Here is a 20,000-nt window from a genome sequence, read left to right on the forward strand (position 1 = left end):
AGCCCATTTTTTGAAACGAGGAATAACACCAGAACTGTCAGTAATCTTCGAAAACCTTTGCGGACTTTAAAAGTTTGTCTAACACTGTAGGATACTGATAACTGAATAAATTATAGTCTGGATAATACATCTTCCACAGTTTCCGTATATTTGTAGTCGAAACAGATTTGTACATAGAAGTCAAAAAGCTTTCGGAATACGGAGAAACTGGTGACGTCAATGGAGGCTTCAGCTTCTGAACAGCAGACGTCTTTTTCAAAACGTATTGCACGTCACGCTGTAGATTTTCGAAGGTCCCGACGAAATTATAGCGGATCAAACACGGGTGACAGTGTTTGTAGTACTGCTCCCAGTGCTCGTTCAGAGGTTCCCTGTCGTCACGTTCGGAATCCACCAAATACTGAATGAATTCAGCAAATGTGACGTCATTTCCCTTCAGCAGAGACGCTTTGGAAGGATTCTTCCGGTATTTCTTGATAATTTTTCTTCCAAAAGTCTGATGAAAGTATGTGCTGTATTTTGCATAAAACTTGTTCCTGTACACACCCACGAGCCTTTCTATTGGTTCGCGCACAAACACGAATTTATAATAGTCCTTTATTCTCCTCTGTCGTTCCTTAACTGAAAAATCGCTGAGCTTTTTTAAATATTTGTTGTATTTCGAATGGACGTCATACGACGTCATTGATAAATGGTTATTCACTTTCACCTTCCCAGTCAGAAAGACAAGTATTCTTAGCCAGTCCGTCTGCGCAACTTCCGGTATCTGACAGTAGAGCATTTTGTGGTCGTCATCGACGAGAATCTGTTGAAGGTGGAAGACGTCGAGGTCGACGGCGCGTGCAGTCTGAGGCCGGATCCGGTCACACCAGTAGTTTAAAGTAGTCACCCTGGTCTCCGTCTCCACGACATCCGAGACGAGCTTCTTATTCTCCTGGAACAAAATCAAACATGGATAATGTAATTTAATTTAAAGTTTAAAGTTAAAGTGTTATTTTGTTTAACGACACCACTAGAGCACACTGATTTATTAAAAATCGGTTATTGGATATCAAACATTGGATAATTTTGGATACATAGTTTTAGAGAAAACCTATGTGTATTTCTTTATTTTAGCAGCAAGGGATCTTTTATATTCATTTTCGCATAGGCAGGACAGCACATACCACGGCCTTTGATATACCATTCGTGGGACTCTGGTTGATTTAATTCATATAAGCTTTTTTGAAATCCAGAGTTTTGGAGAGTGTTTTATTATGTAGTCAAACAATCGTTTGTCTTCACGTTTTGGAGATCAGTTTATTACGCAGTCTAACAATCGTTTGTCTCCACGTTTTGGAGATCAGTTTATTACGTAGTCTAACAATCGTTTGTATCCACGTTTTGGAGATCAGTTTATTACGTAGTCTAACAATCGTTTGTCTCCACGTTTTGGAGATCAGTTTATTACGTAGTCTAACAATCGTTTGGCTCCGCGTTTTGGAGATCAGTTTATTACGTAGTCTAACAATCGTTTGGCTCCGCGTTTTGGAGATCAGTTTATTACGTAGTCTAACAATCGTTTGTCTCCGCGTTTTGGAGATCAGTTTATTACGTAGTCTAACAATCGCTTGTCTCCGCGTTTTGGAGATCAGTTTATTACGTAGTCTAACAATCGTTTGTCTCCACGTTTTGGAGATCAGTTTATTATATAGTCTAACAATCGTTTATCTCCACGTTTTGGAGATCAGTTTATTACGTACTCTAACAATCGTTTATCTCTGCGTTTTGGAGATCAGTTTATTACGTAGTCTAACAATCGTTTGTCTTCACGTTTTGGAGATCAGTTTATTACGTAGTCTAACAATCGTTTGTCTCCACGTTTTGGAGATCAGTTTATTACGTAGTCTAACAATCGTTTGTCTCCACGTTTTGGAGATCAATTTATTACGTAGTCTAACAATTGTTTGTCTTCACGTTTTGGAGACAACCGTCTGTCTCCTCGTTTTGGGCATCGGTTTATTATATAGTCCAACATTCGTCCGTCTCCACGTTTTGGAGATCAGTTTATTATGTAGTCCAACAATCGTCTGTCTCCTCGTTTTGGGCATCGGTTTATTATATAGTCCAACATTCGTCTGTATCCACGTTTTGGGCATCGGTTTATTATATAGTCCAACAACCGTCTGTCTCCTCGTTTTGGGCATCGGTTTATTATATAGTCCAACATTCGTCTGTCTCCACGTTTTGGAGGTCAGTTTATTATGTAGTCCAACAATCGTCTGTCTCCGCGTTTTGGACATCGGTTTATTATATAGTCCAACATTCGTCTGTATCCACGTTTTGGTGATCAGTTTATTGTTGATCTATGTCTAAGGCGCAAATTCCATTTGTCCGTAAACCGTATATGTATACGTAATGCAATTTGCGCATTAGACATAGATCAACAATAAACTGAATGGGTTGAAAATTAACATGAAAACAATGATCGCCAGCAGGGCCAGTTGAAGAAACATCTTACTGGCCCTTCTCAAATTCAACTAGCCCTCCAATTATCATATTGAAATTTAACTGCACAGCCAAAAAAAACCTAGAATGTTCTTTGTTGATTAATAACCATGTACTCACCATATATAGTACATTTGCCTAAAAAGGAAACCGATGAATTGGCATGTAACTTCATAATGAATAAAGTTAAAATTCATATAAAAACATGTTAAGTTTTAAACCCATACCAACTCAAAAAATTATTAATTGATAAAGAAACCCAGTATAAATAAAACTGTTTCTTTGACAATTACCATCAAATTATACAGATTAAATTTCATTCTTAATACAGGGGTGAAGACAAAATGCTGGAACAGCCAAGATATGCAGTTTTATTTGCAATGTCTCTGATGTAAAAGATAATGCAGTACAAAAAGACTAAAGGTAGAACTGAGTGCTTTAGTAAACTAGTTTGGGAGTGGCGATGCAAAAGGGATGATATAAATTTTGGAGTGATACAATCTCCTGTAAAGGATTATTCGGGAGTGGCTGTCCTCCTGTAGATGAGGCACTAGATTGAACAAACTGGAATCGTCCACTGTTTTGCCAAATGCCCATTCCACTCTTCATTGGAGAGATACGGCCCTGGTCATGTATTACGGTTCTGCCGTTCAGATTACTTTGGATGTTCCACCAATTGCAGTTAAAACTGAAGATTTAACCTATGTAGTTTGGTGATAATTTGTGAAGGTTTTTTAAAACTTATTTACACTGAACGCCCCCCCCCACCCCCACCCCCACCCCTCCACATAAACACACCGAAAAAACGTTATTTGAGATGGTATGGGTTTAAAACTTAATAAATTAATATCTTTATATGAAGTTTATCTTTATTCATTAAGAAGTTAGATGTCAGTTCATCAGTTCTCTTTTGACGCAAACGGACAATAGCCTCAAAATTAATATGTTCTGCCTCAGTAAAATGTAATAATGTGTGCGTATGTGCGTGTGTGTGTTTAATTTGGATATTGTAAATACTACAGTAGTAGATTACTAATAAAATAAATATCGAAAGAAACAAATCTGTGCAAAAAAAACTAAAATAAAAACAAACATTTTACCACAAAAAACCCCGATGTATTCTGTTATATTACAAAGCATAAACGTGTACTTGTTGTTTCTTACAGTAATCGTTGTCAAGAAGTAGGTCTACTAGATAATTATGGCGAATCCAGTACGTTCCACTGAACCGATTACTTCCAGATTTATACATGCAGTGTCTGCCATACGTTTTGAGTTTTATTTTTAGGAAGACCTGACCCAAAATCACAGAAAATGAATCTGGCGCTGTCAAAATATAGAGCATGTTCTGTCTTCCGCTGTCAGATCTGTAGTTCGCCAGATTCGATTCAGTTTCAGTGCAGTTAGAAAACAACCCTAGTACCATACCCACTGTCAGATCTGTAGTTCGCCAGATTCGATTCAGTTTCAGTGCAGTTAGAAAACAACCCTAGTACCATACCCGCCAGACTAAAATCGATGGTCGCCCAACGGACTACCTTTATAAATTGTTTAGTCGCCCTTAGCCACTAATTTCCAACCCTGCAATACGTAATGCACAATACGTAATCCACAATATGTATCCATAGACGCACGCGGATTACTGACAAATGACATTTACCCCATTAACCCATGATGTGAAATCCGTAACAATCGCTTTCTGTACAAGTAGGTTTCTATTAGATTACATTGATGCGTCTCCGCATGCGACTGTGTAAACGCATGCTGATTACGGACACATGGGATTGCGTCATGTGTTCGCTGGGTCTCCGTATGCGACTGCGTAAACGCATGCTGATTACGGACACATGGGATTGCGTCATGTGTTCGCTGGGTCTCCGCATGCGACTGTGTAAACGCATGCTGATTACGGACACATGGGATTGCGTCATGTGTTCGCTGGGTCTCCGAATGCGACTGCGTAAACGCATGCTGATTACGGACACATGGGATTGCGTCATGTATTCGCTGGGTCTCCGTATGCGACTGCGTAAACGCATGCTGATTACGGACACATGGGATTGCGTCATGTGTTCGCTGGGTCTCCGTATGCGACTGCGTAAACGCATGCTGATTACGGACACATGGGTTTGCGTCATGTGTTCGCTGGGTCTCCGAATGCGACTGCGTAAACGCATGCTGATTACGGACACATGGCGTCATAATGTGTTCGCTGGAAATCCGTATGCGACTGCGTACAAACATGCTGATTATGGGTAAATGGGGATATGTAGACAATACAGTCTGCTAGATTCATATTTGAGCGCGCCCCCCCCCCCCCCCCCCCATACAAACACACAAAGTTATAGACAACACCACGCCATTTTAGAAAATATGTTTATACAGTAATAGTACTTACCCTCATTGGAGAGATATCGTTAGCCTTCAGTCCACCTGGTTGTTTAGTAACTGAAAAAGAAAATAGATGCAAGCAACAAAAATTACACAATATGCATCATGAAACTAAATTTCAATTTTATTTCACAGTTTTGTTAACTACAAAACACTAAAGAGTCCTACGCGGATTGCGTTTTGTGAATATATTCACTTGTTTCAATGCGACCAGCCGCGTGCATCGCACACTGAGGCTAGACGCTCTCGTTGAAATTAATGTATTTCCATTTATTTTAGCCAGACCGCACGCACGTGTCGCATCCACTCTATATGAGCCTTAGCGCCACTAGTACTGTCGTTTGTACACAACGTCTATATGAGCCTTAGCGCCACTAGTACTGTCGTTTGTACACAACGTCTATATGAGCCTTAGCGCCGCTAGTACTGTCGTTTGTACATAACGTGCATTTGCGCCTAACGTTAGATGAATACGAACTGGATTCAGTCCTTTAAACCAACGTGGTGTATTTCATAAAATATGTACCTTTTATAAAATGTTTAAAGGCATAACTCCACAGTATTTATCATCTCTGGTACCCCAAACAGTTTCTGGAAATCACTCACTCCGTAATGCTGACCAATTGCAATATAGTCACGCTAGAACAGAATTATACAGAAAATCTTTTTTACCCTCAGTAGTTCGTGAGTGGAATAGTATTGATGAAAATATAAGACAAATAGAATCTTTTAGAAAATTTAAAACTTGTATATCCCCGCCGATAAATAGTTTAAATAAGAAACTTTTAGAATTCGGATCACGCTTAAATCAAATAATTCATTGTAGACTTCGTTTAGAATGCAGTGACCTCAACGCTCATAGATATACAAGACATATTTATGATAATTCCATTTGTAGTTGTGGACACCCATATGAAGATACGTTACATTTCCTATTTGTCTGTCCTCTATATGATAACATTCGTACAACAATGTATTTTTATAATGGTGGTTTTAATCTCCATACAGTGCTATATGGTAATAATGATTACCCTGTGGACCTTAATTTACGTATAGCAGAATCTATTCATAACTTTTTCGAAATGTCAAAACGCTTCACGTTTTAATTTCTTAAAGCCATTTATCCTACATCACATTGTCACTTGCAAGTTTGGCTGTTGTACTGTGGGCGAGAATCACTGATGTAAGTTAATCTTAGGAAATCGGGTATATTTGTGTACGTGGGTACGTGTACGCATGGACAAGTATATTAATTTAATGGTCATTTAGACTTGTTTTTATGTTTGAGTGCAAATTATGTAATTGTTTCTAATTCTCTGAAGAACAGGTCAACTGATGTATGTGTATATTATAAATTGTATGTAACAACGTATGTGTGAAGAGGCATTAATATAGGCCAATGGCCTGTTTGCCAATCCATTTCTTTTGTGAAATAAATATTGTTTAGACTAGATGAATGCGATAGTATAAAAGACAACTGTACCAGTCAAATTGTTGGCGAGCGCTCGACCTCCTGAACGCAATGCCTCGATTGATAATTGTGTTTTTAAGAACATCAAGGTCGAACGCAGGGAGGGACCAGGGTCAAAAGAATACACAGATTTCTCTAATCTCTGTCTCTCTCTCTCTCTCTCTCTCTCTCTCTCTCTCTCTCTCTCTCTCTCTCTCTCTCTCTCTCTCTCTCTCTCTCTCTCTCTCTCTCTCTCTCTCTCTCTGTACCTGTACAGTTTCAATTAGAAACTCGTCAAAAGGGAATCACAATGTATACAAAATTAGAAACTCGTCAAAAGGGAATCCCAATGTATACAAGATCAGAAACTCGTCAAAAGGGAATCCCAATGTATACAAAATCAAAATTAGAAACTCGTCAAAAGGGAATCCCAATGTATACAAAATTAGAAACTCGTCAAAAGGGAATCCCAATGTATACAAAATCAGAAACTCGTCAAAAGGGAATCCCAATGTATACAAAATTAGAAACTCGTCAAAAGGGAATCCCAATGTATACAAAATTAGAAAAGAGGGGCGGATCCAATGGCCCACCCCTGGGATCGGTTCCCTCCCATTCTGCCTACAACCCACTTTGCCTACACCCATTTTGCCTACAACCCAGTATGTCTACACTCAGTTTGCCTACAGTATGAAAAAGTGACATCCCCAGTTAATAATGGGACAATACCTATTATTTTGTGTCTTAAGTAATGCAAATGGGGCTTAGTTGCGCAAAGGTGATTTCATGCTCTTTATGGTGATTAGTAGTATAGTATTGTGTGACCTTTATTGGAACAGACTATAACACATTTTGATGATATGTGTCAATTTCATTTACCCTTAAACAAACTTTTAATTTAAAACTGCAAATTAACTGAGTATTTTGAATTGCAGCATAAATTATTAATTATGATCAACATATTTAGTGAATATAAATTCAATATAAGTACATTAGAAATTTACACATTCTTTCAACCACTTAAAGGTGCTATATCATAGTTCTATGTGAGGATATGTTTGTGATAAAGATTCTCCAATAAAAATGTATTTTCTACTAGCATATAGTTAAAGGTGTAGTCTTTTAAATGTTAGAGAAAAATTTAATCAAAACATGATTTGCAATAGCTTTCATTATGCAACTGAGATAGCACCTTTAATACCGGTATAATAGATCATAAACTCAAAATGGTTCTTGACAGTTTTGCTCAAAAGTTACTTATAAATGTCTACAGATATTTTGTTTTGGAGAGGAATAGGGGTAAACTGTCATCAGAAACAGTCCCTCACATATTGTAACAGCAATGAAATTGACACATGTTGACCAACATTGTTATAGTGTGTTCCAATAAAGTGCACAAATCGCCTGTTTACTGACATATTTCTTTTAATTTCCAGAGTAAACACCACCTTGTACATCAATGAGAGCCCAAACAAGTAAATGCTAAAGTAGGTAGAGTATCATTAAATAGGTATTTACAAAATATTTACTTGTCAGTTTAATATGAAAGAAATAATTGACGAAAATCATTTTTATTCTATTTACGACACTACTTTAGTCCAATGATCCCATACTATGATCTTTAATATGTGATCAAAGTTACTGATCCTTTGATATAGGATTAAAGTTAAATGTTTTTATAAACATAAGGATTATTATATTTGTGAGGTCATTTTAATTGCTTAATCGTTTTTGTTGTGTAATGTTAATCGTTTTTATAATAAAATACATGTTTATCATATTATTTTATCATGTTATTTTTATACATAGGGACCATACATGGAATGTTCCACTTTTAACTGAGGAAATCATCTTTTCATACTGAGTGTAGGCAAACTGGGTTGTAGGCAAAGTGGTTTGTAGGCAAAGTGGGTTGTAGGCAAAATGGGACAACACCCTGGGATCCGTCTCTGTATAGTGTGTCTAATGAAGCGTGTCGGGTCGAGTTCTCCATGTGCAGCGAGGCGAGGCGAGACGAAACGAATGATGGTGGTGACGACAATAATACATAATACACGCTCGTCACGCTTCGGGTATTCTTGTTGACGTTTTGCAAATTGTTCCCAAAGAAAGCCCGGTTTGGCTGACCGAGCGGTGAGCAGTGAGCAGGGAGCAGGGAGCAGGGAGCGGTTACCTGGTGCGATGTGCTCGTCGTGGGAATGTTTTTCGTTCAGTTCACGAGTTACTATCAAGTGCGAGCCGTCGTATTTTCGGATGGTCCCGTTACTGCTGAACAGCGGCCATTTTCCTGCAAAACGAAACATGTCATTTTTTTTTAATTTGTGTACCATTAAAGGCATACTGTCACAGATTTAAGGACCTCATTTCTCTAAAAATTGATAATAAATGATAATTACATTATTGTTTGGAAACCAAATCTATCTATCGCATCACCATAACTGAACCATGATGGAGTGAAATCCGTGTCAACCCTCTTGGCAATATTAGCTTTTGAATTATGGACCATTGCCATAATTCAATTATTTTTACAAAATATCATTAGTAAGTCGAGTATGGTGGTTACATAGATGGTTGAATAAAGTACTTTTAGGGACAAATCAAATTTATATTTGTTTAGGTAATACTTTGTTAAGCCATTTAATAGGTCAGTGGTCTGTGACACTATGCCTTTAATATACTTTACAGATTTATTAGGTGGGCGTTTGTTTCCCCTCGTGGATCCGCCTCCATTCAGCTGGAACACGAGCCCACGTATGTGTTTGGCGTCAGGAGTATCCCTCTAAGATCTTTAATGCTCACATATTATCTCGGCCCCAGTATGGGGTCCAAGCCTTTTACTTTACTTTAGTGCATAAGATAGTTAAGGTGATCTTAGCGCTAAGGTCGCTTCGTAAATATCGTGGCTAGAATAAGGAAGGAAGGAAGCAAATGTTTTATTTAACGACACACTCAACACATTTTATTTACGGTTATATGGCGTCGAACATATGGTTAAGGACGACACCTATATTGAGAGAGGAAACTCGCTGTCGCCACTTCATGGGCTACTCTTTCCGATTAGCAGCAAGGGATCTTTAATATGCACCATCCCACAGACAGGATAGTACATACCACGGCCTTTGTTACACCAGTTGTGGAGCAATGGCTGGAACGAGAAATAGCCCAATGGGTCCACCGACGGGGATCGATCCTAGATCCTAGATCGATCGCGTATCAGGCGAACGCTGTATCACTGAGCTACGTGGCTAGAATAATGCAAATACATGGGAGGCTAACTTATTTCCCCCGAATATCTTTATCGTTTTTGCCCGAATTTAATGATTTGCCCCCACCCTCTGGCCGCCCCAGTTTCGTATGGCCATATGTGTATGGAGGGGGTGGAGGGGGAGGGGTAGGTGGTTTGATACGATAGTTATTTTGGACTCGATACATATTCACAGATTTAGGTGGAGTAGGCACGGGAAGTTGACTCTTTTTTCGTCTGTTAAACCCCAGGCATTCATTTTGTTTCCTTCGTTAATAATGGGCGTGTATTTGAATCGCTTCGTTTAACAAATCCATTCATGTGATTGTCTAGGTTTATCTGTTCGTGACGTTTTCTAAAGTCTGTCATGCGCAAACAGTGACCCAGAGATTCGTTTTGTAAGTTTATAGGCCAAAGTTTCGAGTTACACACACGTTTGTGAAATTACTTTTTACCTAACAATGTGCCGTTTGATTCGAATAAAATATCATAACGGTCTCTTACATTAATTTATATAAATTATATTTAAATGTATGCGTGTGTATGCATCAATGTATGCTCATGCGTTTGTGTACAGGCTCGTATGCGGGGTGGGGGCGGGGGGGGGGGGGATTAAGTCAAATTCCCTGTAAAGCGATTTTTAAAAAAAGTCATAAAGTAGTTTTGGGGGTCGAACCCCCGACCCTCTCCCCGCCCCAATATAAAATACTGGCTATGCCAAATTCGAGGGTTTACTCTATGCTTTGTTTCAATCTCCAGACAGCCATCGTATAAAATGTTTTAGTTGTCAAACATTAAAAACAAAAAATGATGTGGGGTCGGTTTGGGATCGATCCTCGTCAGTGGGTCCAATGGGCTATATGTTATCCAGCCAATGCACCACGACTGGTATATCAAAATCCATAGTATGTGCTATCCTGTCTGTGGGATGGTGCATATAAAAGATCCCTTGCTACTGATGGTAAATGTAGTGGGTTTCCACTCTATGACTTTATGTCAAAATTGCACCACGACTGGTACATCAAAGGCCGTGGTATGTGATATCCTGCCTATGGGATGGTGCATATAAAATATCCCTTGCTGTTAATTGAAAAGAGTAGCCCATGAAGTGGCGACAGCGGGTTTCCTCTCTCAATATCTGTGTGGTCCTTAACCATAGGTCCGACGCCATATAACCGTAAATAAAATGTGTTGAGTGCGTCGTTAAATAAAACATTTCCTTTCTTATGTCAAAATTATCAAATGTTTGACATTCAATGTGCTCTAGTGGTGTTGTTAAGCAAAACAAACGTTAACCCTTGTTGATCTCTCTGTGCTTTGTTTCAGTCCCCAGACGGCCACCGTATAAAGTGTTTTAGTTGCCAAACATAAAAAACAAAAAATGATCGCATATATTCGACCAGGCCCCGTGCTTATAAACCTTTAATAAAGTCCAGACTTTAACGTCATAGCAACGCCATTCAAATAGCATGACGCTAAAGTCTGGACTTTATTAAAGTCTAGACTTTAAAGGCATACTGTCACAGATTTAAGGACCTTTTTTCTCTGAAAATGGATAATAAATAAAAATTACATTAATTGTTGGAAACCAAATCTAGCTATCGCATTACCTTAACTGAACCATGATGGAATGAAATCCATGCCATCCCTCTCGGCAATTTTAGTTTTTGAATTATGGACCATTGCCATAATTCAATTATTTTTACAAAATGTCATTAATAAATGGAGTATGGCGGTTATGAAAATGGTTGAATAAAGTACATTTAGGGACAAATCATTTTTTTCTTTCTTCAGGTAATACTTTGTTAGACCATTAAATAGATCAGTGGTCTGTGACAATATGCCTTTAACTAGGTCAGTGGTCTGTGACAATATGCCTTTAACTAGGTCAGTGGTCTGTGACAATATGCCTTTAACTAGGTCAGTGGTCTGTGACAATATGCCTTTAAGTTTTATAAGCACGGGCCCAGATCGATCTCAAGGCAGAGGACTGCTGCCCTAGTGGTGTCGTTGAAGAAAGCCAACTGCGACACTGACCCAGTACGACGACGACGACCATGGTGAGCACGTAGATGTTGAGGAAGAAGAGACAGACTTTGACCATCGTGACCACTGACCCGAAAACCCTCATCGTGCAGCTCGGCCGGTCAACTGGTCAGCGCTCTCCGGCCCAGTCACCTGCAAATTAAACCAGAGCATTAACACGATATACCATAGCGCTATTCTATGTAATGACGTCGTAAATATTGGTCTTTTCAAGCCCAACCTCTCAGCCTCCCGTATTTTTATTATTGGTGTTTTTTGTTTGTTTTTTGTTGTTTTTTTCTTTGTTTTTATGGAGCTATCGTACACAGGACCACTGCGGGCGCGTGTGCAGGAATTTTAGCAAGGGGGGGGGGGGGGTCTACACTGAGGTGAGCAACGTTTATAGGGGGTGACACGCTCCGCCGGACAATTATCGGGGGGAAAAAAACAGAAAACAAAATTTGCTTAAGCAGGGGATTGAGCAAGCGATTATTTTTTTATTTTTTTTTGGGGGGGGGGGGATGAAGGGGGGAGCGAGGGTTATTTTGTTGTTTAATTTGTTTGTTGTTTGTTTTTTGTTTGTTTGTTGTTTGTTTTTTGTTTGTTTGTTTTTGTTTTGGGTTTTTTACGGAGCTCCGTACACAGTACCACTGCAGACGCGTGTGCAGGGATTTTAGCATAGGGAGGAGGTCTACAGGTTGGACTATACCAATTCAAATTCCATAGGCGACCATGTTAACGTTTGTGTTTAAAAACACTATAGGCAATATATCAACCAAACTGTGACCCATAAATATCAGTACTACAACCCCTACCTCAAAGGATTAACTGCAGAAAATGGTACCTTTCATGGCTCATTTTCGGTATAACCAGATGTTTCTGCAACACCCCTAGTTTCGCACAAAATTTGAGTACTTTTTTTTACAGGTGCCCCATGATACATGTTCCAAGCACAAGGCTACTTGACAGTGGTACTATATCAAATAAAATTGCATACATTTTTAGCCCAGATGAAACTAATTTTTTTTACAACCAACACACTCACATTTATAACCAATCACAGGACTTGTGATGATAACTTCTCTATTAAAAGTTCGGTGCACCTCCAACTTCGACCCAGCCGGAAATTAATTGGTATAGTGCAACCTATACGGAGGCGAGCGAAGTTTACGGTGAGGGGTCGAGACATGTTCCCCGAAAAATGTATCACAAAAACAAAATTATACAAGGAGATGGCTATGTGCCTGCACAGACAAAAAACATTGTGGCACAATCATTTTTGCTTAATACACAATATAATGTCCTCTAACCGTACCGATCTGCGAAACTAGCTAAACTGTTAGTACGGTTACCGAACCATAGTTATTAATTATGCTTATCTGTAACAATAATGGTACACTGACGGTTCGAAAACAGATAACACATTTCCTTCTGACTGCTTCCAGTTACATGCCCCCGTTGTTAGTTTGTGTACTGTCCGTAGTTGGTGTGTATTTATTTTCTTTTTCAGATAATCTCAGAAGCTGATAATTTTATTTATTTATATGTATTCATTCATTCATATATATAATAATAATAATTATTATTATTATTATTATTATTAGTAGTAGTAGTAGTAGTAGTAGTAGTAGTAGTAGTAGTAGTAGTAGTAGTAGTAGTATTAGTAGTAGTATTAGTATACCCCCTATCGACTGCTGTGCATTCAGCAAACACATTGTAAATATTTAATTTCATAGCGCCATACCCAAAAAATTATTTCCGGCAGAAACACTGGGTAGGCGTCTATGGAAAACGTACACAAAAGGGTCCGCTAGATTCATATTCAACCCCCATTCCCCTGTTTGTACTTAGTATGTATTCCTCGTGTTACAAGTGTCCGCTAGATTCATATTCAACCCCCATTCCCCTGTTTGTACTTAGTATGTATTCCTCGTGTTACAAGTGTCCGCTAGATTCATATTCAACCCCCATTCCCCTGTTTGTACTTAGTATGTATTCCTCTTGTTCCAAGTGTCTGCTAGATTCATATTCAACCCCCATTCCCCTGTTTGTACTTAGTATGTATTCCTCGTGTTACAAGTGTCCGCTAGATTCATATTCAACCCCCATTCCCCTGTTTGTACTTAGTATGTATTCCTCTTGTTCCAAGTGTCTGCTAGATTCATATTCAACCCCCATTCCCCTGTTTGTACTTGGTATGTATTCCTCTTGTTCCAAGTGTCTGCTAGATTCATATTCAACCCCCATTCCCCTGTTTGTACTTAGTATGTATTCCTCGTGTTCCAAGTGTCTGCTAGATTCATATTCAACCCCCATTCCCCTGTTTGTACTTAGTATGTATTCCTCTTGTTCCAAGTGTCTGCTAGATTCATATTCAACCCCCATTCCCCTGTTTGTACTTAGTATGTATTCCTCGTGTTCCAAGTGTCTGCTAGATTCATATTCAACCCCCATTCCCCTGTTTGTACTTAGTATGTATTTCTCTTGTTCCAAGTGGTTCGGCAATATGGATAAATCAAATACTTATTTACCGCCTATATACATTTTTGCTGTGTTTATAGGCAGCCCTTGTTAGCGGAGGCCATATACACTGCCGTCGTATATAAATTATAGCCATTTCGTATATAAACACCGTCTAGTTCACAGTATTCTTTAAAAATGTAGTAATTCCTATCCCAAGCCATTTGTAATTACCCATGGGGTTGTGGCATATTTTATATAATAATAAATGTGACAAACTGAAATATAAATGTTTAGGTGTTTAGATTTTTCCGCGAACAACAAACGATAAATTTATCTGTACATGCAAAGGCCTAACTAGTCGAATCGTCGCCGTTTAAAATGCTTCTGTTGCTAAAATAAATTAATGTATAAGCTTATTAACATTCAGTACATGTTTATATATCTTTTTATAACTTATTTTCATTGTTTTTCTTTCGATTTACCCTACGTCGCATAGGACGGTAAAGCGTTCTCGTTACACGAGCTTGGCAAATCGTTTTGATATTGCAGTTATTCGGGGGTTGCCCATCACGTGACTACAAAAATAATACGTCACACCTCTTCGCTCCAAATAGTCATTATTTTTTCCTGAATTATGGACCGTTGACATAATTCAATTATTTTTTTACAAAATATCAGTAATAAGTGGGTTATGGTAGTTATGTAGATGGTTAAATAAAGTACTTTTAGCGATAAATCAAATGTATATATTTTAAGATAATACTTTGTTAGGTCATTAATTAGGTCAATCATCCGTGACAGAGCGCCTTTAAGGGGTGGGGGCTGTCTTTGAGATAATGTTATATGAAGATACTAAGAAAGCGTTACGTGGAAATGGTGTTTCCAAATCCCACAAAAATAACCTGACCATTTATGAATGACCGTAACACCTGTGTTCACTGTGTTCCAATTAAATGACTGAATGAATGAATCATGAATTAATTAATTAATGTTTAACGACACCCCAGCACAAAAGTACACATCGGGTATTGGGAATATGAAAAGTATTAAATAATAAAAAAAAATAATAATTGTATAATTATGTTATTTTAAAACTAAATTGTATGAAAATAAAACTGTTTAAAAACTTCAAAATTAATCATGGATGGAATAATAGCTTAGTATATCATAAATAGTGTGTTGGAAACGGGATGACATCGTTCGTGTTGTATGACTGAATGCCTGGTTAGACTAGGACATGTTAGTAGGTTATACTTATTTTGTGATCATTTTAATTACTATTTCCATTTGTAGAAATATGCAATACACCGTAAATGTTAATTAACTAGGAAAAGGAAAATGTTTTATTTATCGACGCACTCAACACATTTTATTTACAGTTATATGGCGTCGGACATATGGTCAAGAACCACACAGATATTGAGGAAGGAAACCCGCTGTCGCCACTTCATGGACTACTCTTTTCGGTTGACAGCAAGGGATCTTTTATATGCACCATCCCATAGACAGGATAGCACATACCACGGTCTTTGATGTACCAGTCGTGATGCACTGGCTGGAGCGAGAAATAGCGCAATGGGCCCACTGACGGGGATCGATCTCAAACCGACCGAGCATCAAGCGAGCGCTTTACCACTGGGCTACGTCTCGCCCCCGTTAATTAACTAGAGTTATTTCCTTTTGTCGGTTTTCTTTAGCAGACAATGTTTCCATTGTCATGTCGACCCCGAAAAAATCTCGGAGGAGTAGAGACCTAAGGCTGCCTCCCCACTTACCTACCTACCCCCCCCCCCCCCTACCTACCTAAATAAATACATTGATTAATATGTACACTGATAATATATATATATATATATATATATATATATATATATATATATATATATATATATATATATATATATATATATATGTATGTATTGATTAATCTATAAATTGATTAATCTATAAATTGATTAATATATACATTGTTAATATAGATATTGGTTAATATATTCATTGTTAATATATACATTGATTAATATATACCTTTCAGCTTTTTATTAAAATAAAGTAATGAGTAAGGTTCGAACATAGTGCAGCTGCCAGTCTGGCAGTGTGAAAATACAGCACATGTTCTATGTCATCTGTTGCCAGATCTGTTGTTCGCGCCAGCACAGACGTGGTGTGTTTTGTTACATTCGACTAAATCTAGCCATCCATTCATACGTGATCAGTGATCCGCGTCCGCATTCGTGAGAACTCGCTGACATGCGAAGACGTTGCGAAGCATCCATTCATCCGCTCCGTGCTCGTGAGAAATCGCTAAATAGCGAAGACGTTGCGAAGCATCCATTGATCCGCTCCAAGCTCGTGAGAAATCGCTACATAGTGAAGACGTTGCGAAGCATCCATTGATCCGCTCCGTGTCCGTGAGAAATCGCTAAATAGGGATGACGTTGCGAAGCATCCATTGATCCGCACCGTGTCCGTGAGAAATCGCTAAATAGGGAAGACATTGCGAAGCATCCATTGATCCGCTCCGTGTCCGTGACAAATCGCGGACACGGATCAAGGATTACGTATGAAGGGATGGCGAGCTTTAGTGTGTTTCATTTTCGACGTGTACCATGCATGCCATCCCCAGACCCAGACCGAGATCCGATGTGTTTTGGGCCTAACTCGAGAACAAGAACGGGATATCACTGAACAACAATATTGTCCAACTAAAACACAAAATGGAATTCGCCATTTTGGTTTTCTATATAGCGTTAATTTAAACTTATCTTTAAAACTAATTTAATTGAATACAAATTCGAATTTTTAAAATATCTTTGTTACTGTACAAGATATTTTGTTCAGAGTTATTTTGCGATCGCAATATTAGAACATACAATAGCTAGCCTATATCTACAGATCTACTGTAAATATTGTTTACGACTTACGACGATTGTGATCGAAGATCATTTAGTAAAACGAGCTGTCGAATGTAATTAAACGTGACAGTCGCTACGAAATAAAATCTTATAAAGGGAATTGGCATTATAACATATGGCTAAACCTGCTACACACAGCGTATCAATCGGGGAGTTTTTGACTACCCTAGTTTCACACAAAAACATTATCATCCTATTTTTAATAGCACACCACACGTTTTAAGAACACTGCGCGTTTTAAGGACACCACACACCACACGATTTAAGGACACCACGTGCTTTAAGGACACCACACGTTTTAAGAACACCGCGCGTTTTAAGGACACCACGTGTTTTAAGGACACCACACGTTTTAAGGACACCACACACCACACGATTTAAGGACACCACGTGCTTTAAGGACACCACGTGTTTTAAGGACACCACACGTTTTAAGGACACCACGTGCTTTAAGGACACCACACATTTTAAGGACACCACGTGCTTTAAGGACACCACACATTTTAAGGACACCACACACCACACGATTTAAGGACACCACGTGCTTTAAGGACACCACACGTTTTAAGGACACCACACGTTTTGAGGACAATAGTAGTTGGTACATAACAGGAATTTACAGGCCAGATGAAACATTTTACAACGTGCCAAAAAGTGTGTGTGTGTGTGTGTCTGTGTGTGTGTGTGTGTGTGTGTGTGTGTGGCGCGCGCGCTCACACACAGATACACAGTGGAATGAAAAGTTGGGTGCATTTGATATACAGTCGTGGAGCGCTGGTTGGGAAGGGGGGAAACAGTCAAAGAATGGTTCCCCACGGAGGTGGTTCGATCCTGCGACCAAACCGCCTCAAGCAAATGCTCTACCATCCCTTCCCTCACAATAAAATGAAGTATTCAGTATTGATTAGTGTCCATAGTTATAGTTCTATAAACAGACAAACAAATATATTAATTAATAATTTAATTAATTAAACCCCAAACAGCTAAACAAATAAACAAGCAAATAGACAGACAGGTATAGACAGACAGGTATAGACAGACAAAAATCAAACAGATTAATTAAACATAAATTTAAAATAAACAAATAATCAGAGGAGAAGGGGTAAAACAAATTGAAAAAAAAAGCTCAATTGCTCACCCGAAAACTTTATTGTTGTTAATTCCGCGTAATAAACAAGTGAGTTATAAATATTTCCATGACAACACCACCGAGTCGTCTGCTATCGACCAACCCAACCGGATACATCCACCCGACTGCGAGTCACGGACGGAACTCATTCGGGTGGCCTAGAAAACCATGTGACTGCTGCACGGGATGTTGTTTGTCGAATCACTTTTCAGCTATTTAGGTTGAATGACACGCCCTCATTTCTGATTCTTCTTTTTTTTTTTTTTTACCTCCTTTATGCAAGATTAGGCACGAACCGTTTTGAACCCGTCTCATTGAGACTGAGTTATGAACCAACCCGTTTCTTTAATTACACGGCCAGGCTGGAATGACGTATAGTTTTGGGTGCGCTGTGCGGATTTCGTGGAAAAACACTTTATAAATAGCATGCAGCGGGTGGTCACGTTATTAGGTTTCAAGCCGTACTGTTAAAAAAACTATAATCACGATTATATTTTCAAAGGTGCAGTATCTAGAATTAAAACATAGATTTATTTACTTAGGCTACTGATTTAGTTACTTATTTACGTACTAAATTTATGTTTTTGGGTGGGAATTTTTAACTTTATTAATGATTTATTTATTTATTTATTTATTTATTTGCCCGCTGGGCCATTTATTGTTTCAGTCATTCACCACGACTGGTATATCAAAAACCGTAGTATGTGCTGCCCTGTCTGTGGGATGATGCATATAAAAGATCCCTTGCTACTAATGGAAACGTAACGGCTTCCCTCTATACTGTCAAAATGGTCATAATATGTTTGAAATCCAATGGCCGATGATTAATAAATCAATGTGCTCTGGTGGTGTCGTTAAACAAAACAATCTTTTATTTATTTATTTAACTATTAGGGGAATAGTTTGCTATTATATGAGCGTAAACATAAGTTTAATTAATTTTTAAAAAACAAAACCCACCAACCTCTTAATATAAAGATACTGAAAATGAAACGTCAGACTTTACTTGACCAATTACTGTGGGAAACATTATTACTTATGATACCTGGACTTTTTAAATATATATTCATCAAATAAAAACATTCGAAGGAAGACGAAATACAGAATAATACACGAGTGCCCGTTAGATACCATTTATCTCACGAGTTGTTTTAAAATGTATCTAACGAGCGAAAGCGAGTTTGATACGTTTTTAAACAACGAGTTGTGAGATAAATGGTATCTAACGGACACGAATGTATCATTCTAGTTCTTACATATCCTCAAAAAACATGTTCTAAGCAAATTTTAACATTTTTTTCAACTAAAGGTTATTTACAGCCGTTGCACTTGTAGCTAACACAGACACATGATTGTCAGATTAACTACACGTCACAGTCTAATCTATTTCCATCGTGCTGGTTTTTTATTGGATGTAAGGCACTGGTGACCTGGTCATCACCTACGAGCAGCCAGTCGTATGTCTTGAAATTGTTAACTGTGTTAACAAGTATGAGTAATCATAATAACACATGGTGTTCTCACCAACGGGGGTGTGTAAGAAATGGATTTAAATGCTAAACTGTGCCACTAAAGTTAGGTTCAGACTGTCAGCTGTCACGACGACGTTGGCCAAATCAACGGATGCATTGTAATTTCCCCAACTCCTAACTTACGACGGGTGAGCTCAGATTAACAACTAATGGGTTATACAACGGGAATCGAGTTATAAGAGCGATCAGACTAGCAACTAGACAGTCGTAGAAGTCGTGACAGCAGAGAGTTGGCCAACCTTGTGCTTGTAGTAGTTACTCTGAACCGCACATTACTAAACTATTTGGACGCTTTAAATGGTAAAGACGTCAGAAATAATATAACAAAACAAATTAAAGAGATAAACAGTAAATTAGAAGATAT

At 38.4% G+C, this 20,000-nt stretch overlaps 1 protein-coding gene across 2 annotated transcripts in view; it reads right to left on the minus strand.

Moving 5' to 3' along the window:
* Positions 1-20,000, minus strand: part of LOC121385187 (carbohydrate sulfotransferase 11-like) — a 36,569-nt gene that overhangs the window by 1,079 nt on the left and 15,490 nt on the right. Inside the window, exons 1-5 of one of the 2 annotated variants that reach the window (XM_041515757.1) lie at positions 18,114-18,285; positions 11,610-11,750; positions 8,502-8,615; positions 4,886-4,935; positions 1-934 (exon numbers count right to left, since the gene is read on the minus strand). The exon at positions 1-934 is cut by the window's left edge and continues 1,079 nt beyond it. In XM_041515757.1, the coding sequence (XP_041371691.1) occupies positions 38-934; positions 4,886-4,935; positions 8,502-8,615; positions 11,610-11,703 (1,155 nt within the window). In that variant the 5' untranslated portion in view covers positions 11,704-11,750; positions 18,114-18,285 and the 3' untranslated portion in view covers positions 1-37. Of the gene's footprint in view, positions 935-4,885; positions 4,936-8,501; positions 8,616-11,609; positions 11,751-18,113; positions 18,286-20,000 lie in introns of those variants that run through there. The other variant, XM_041515758.1, reaches the window with a different exon arrangement.

Source organism: Gigantopelta aegis, chromosome 11, assembly GCF_016097555.1.
Source record: "Gigantopelta aegis isolate Gae_Host chromosome 11, Gae_host_genome, whole genome shotgun sequence".
In the NCBI taxonomy this organism is placed as follows: Eukaryota; Metazoa; Mollusca; class Gastropoda; order Neomphalida; family Peltospiridae; genus Gigantopelta; species Gigantopelta aegis.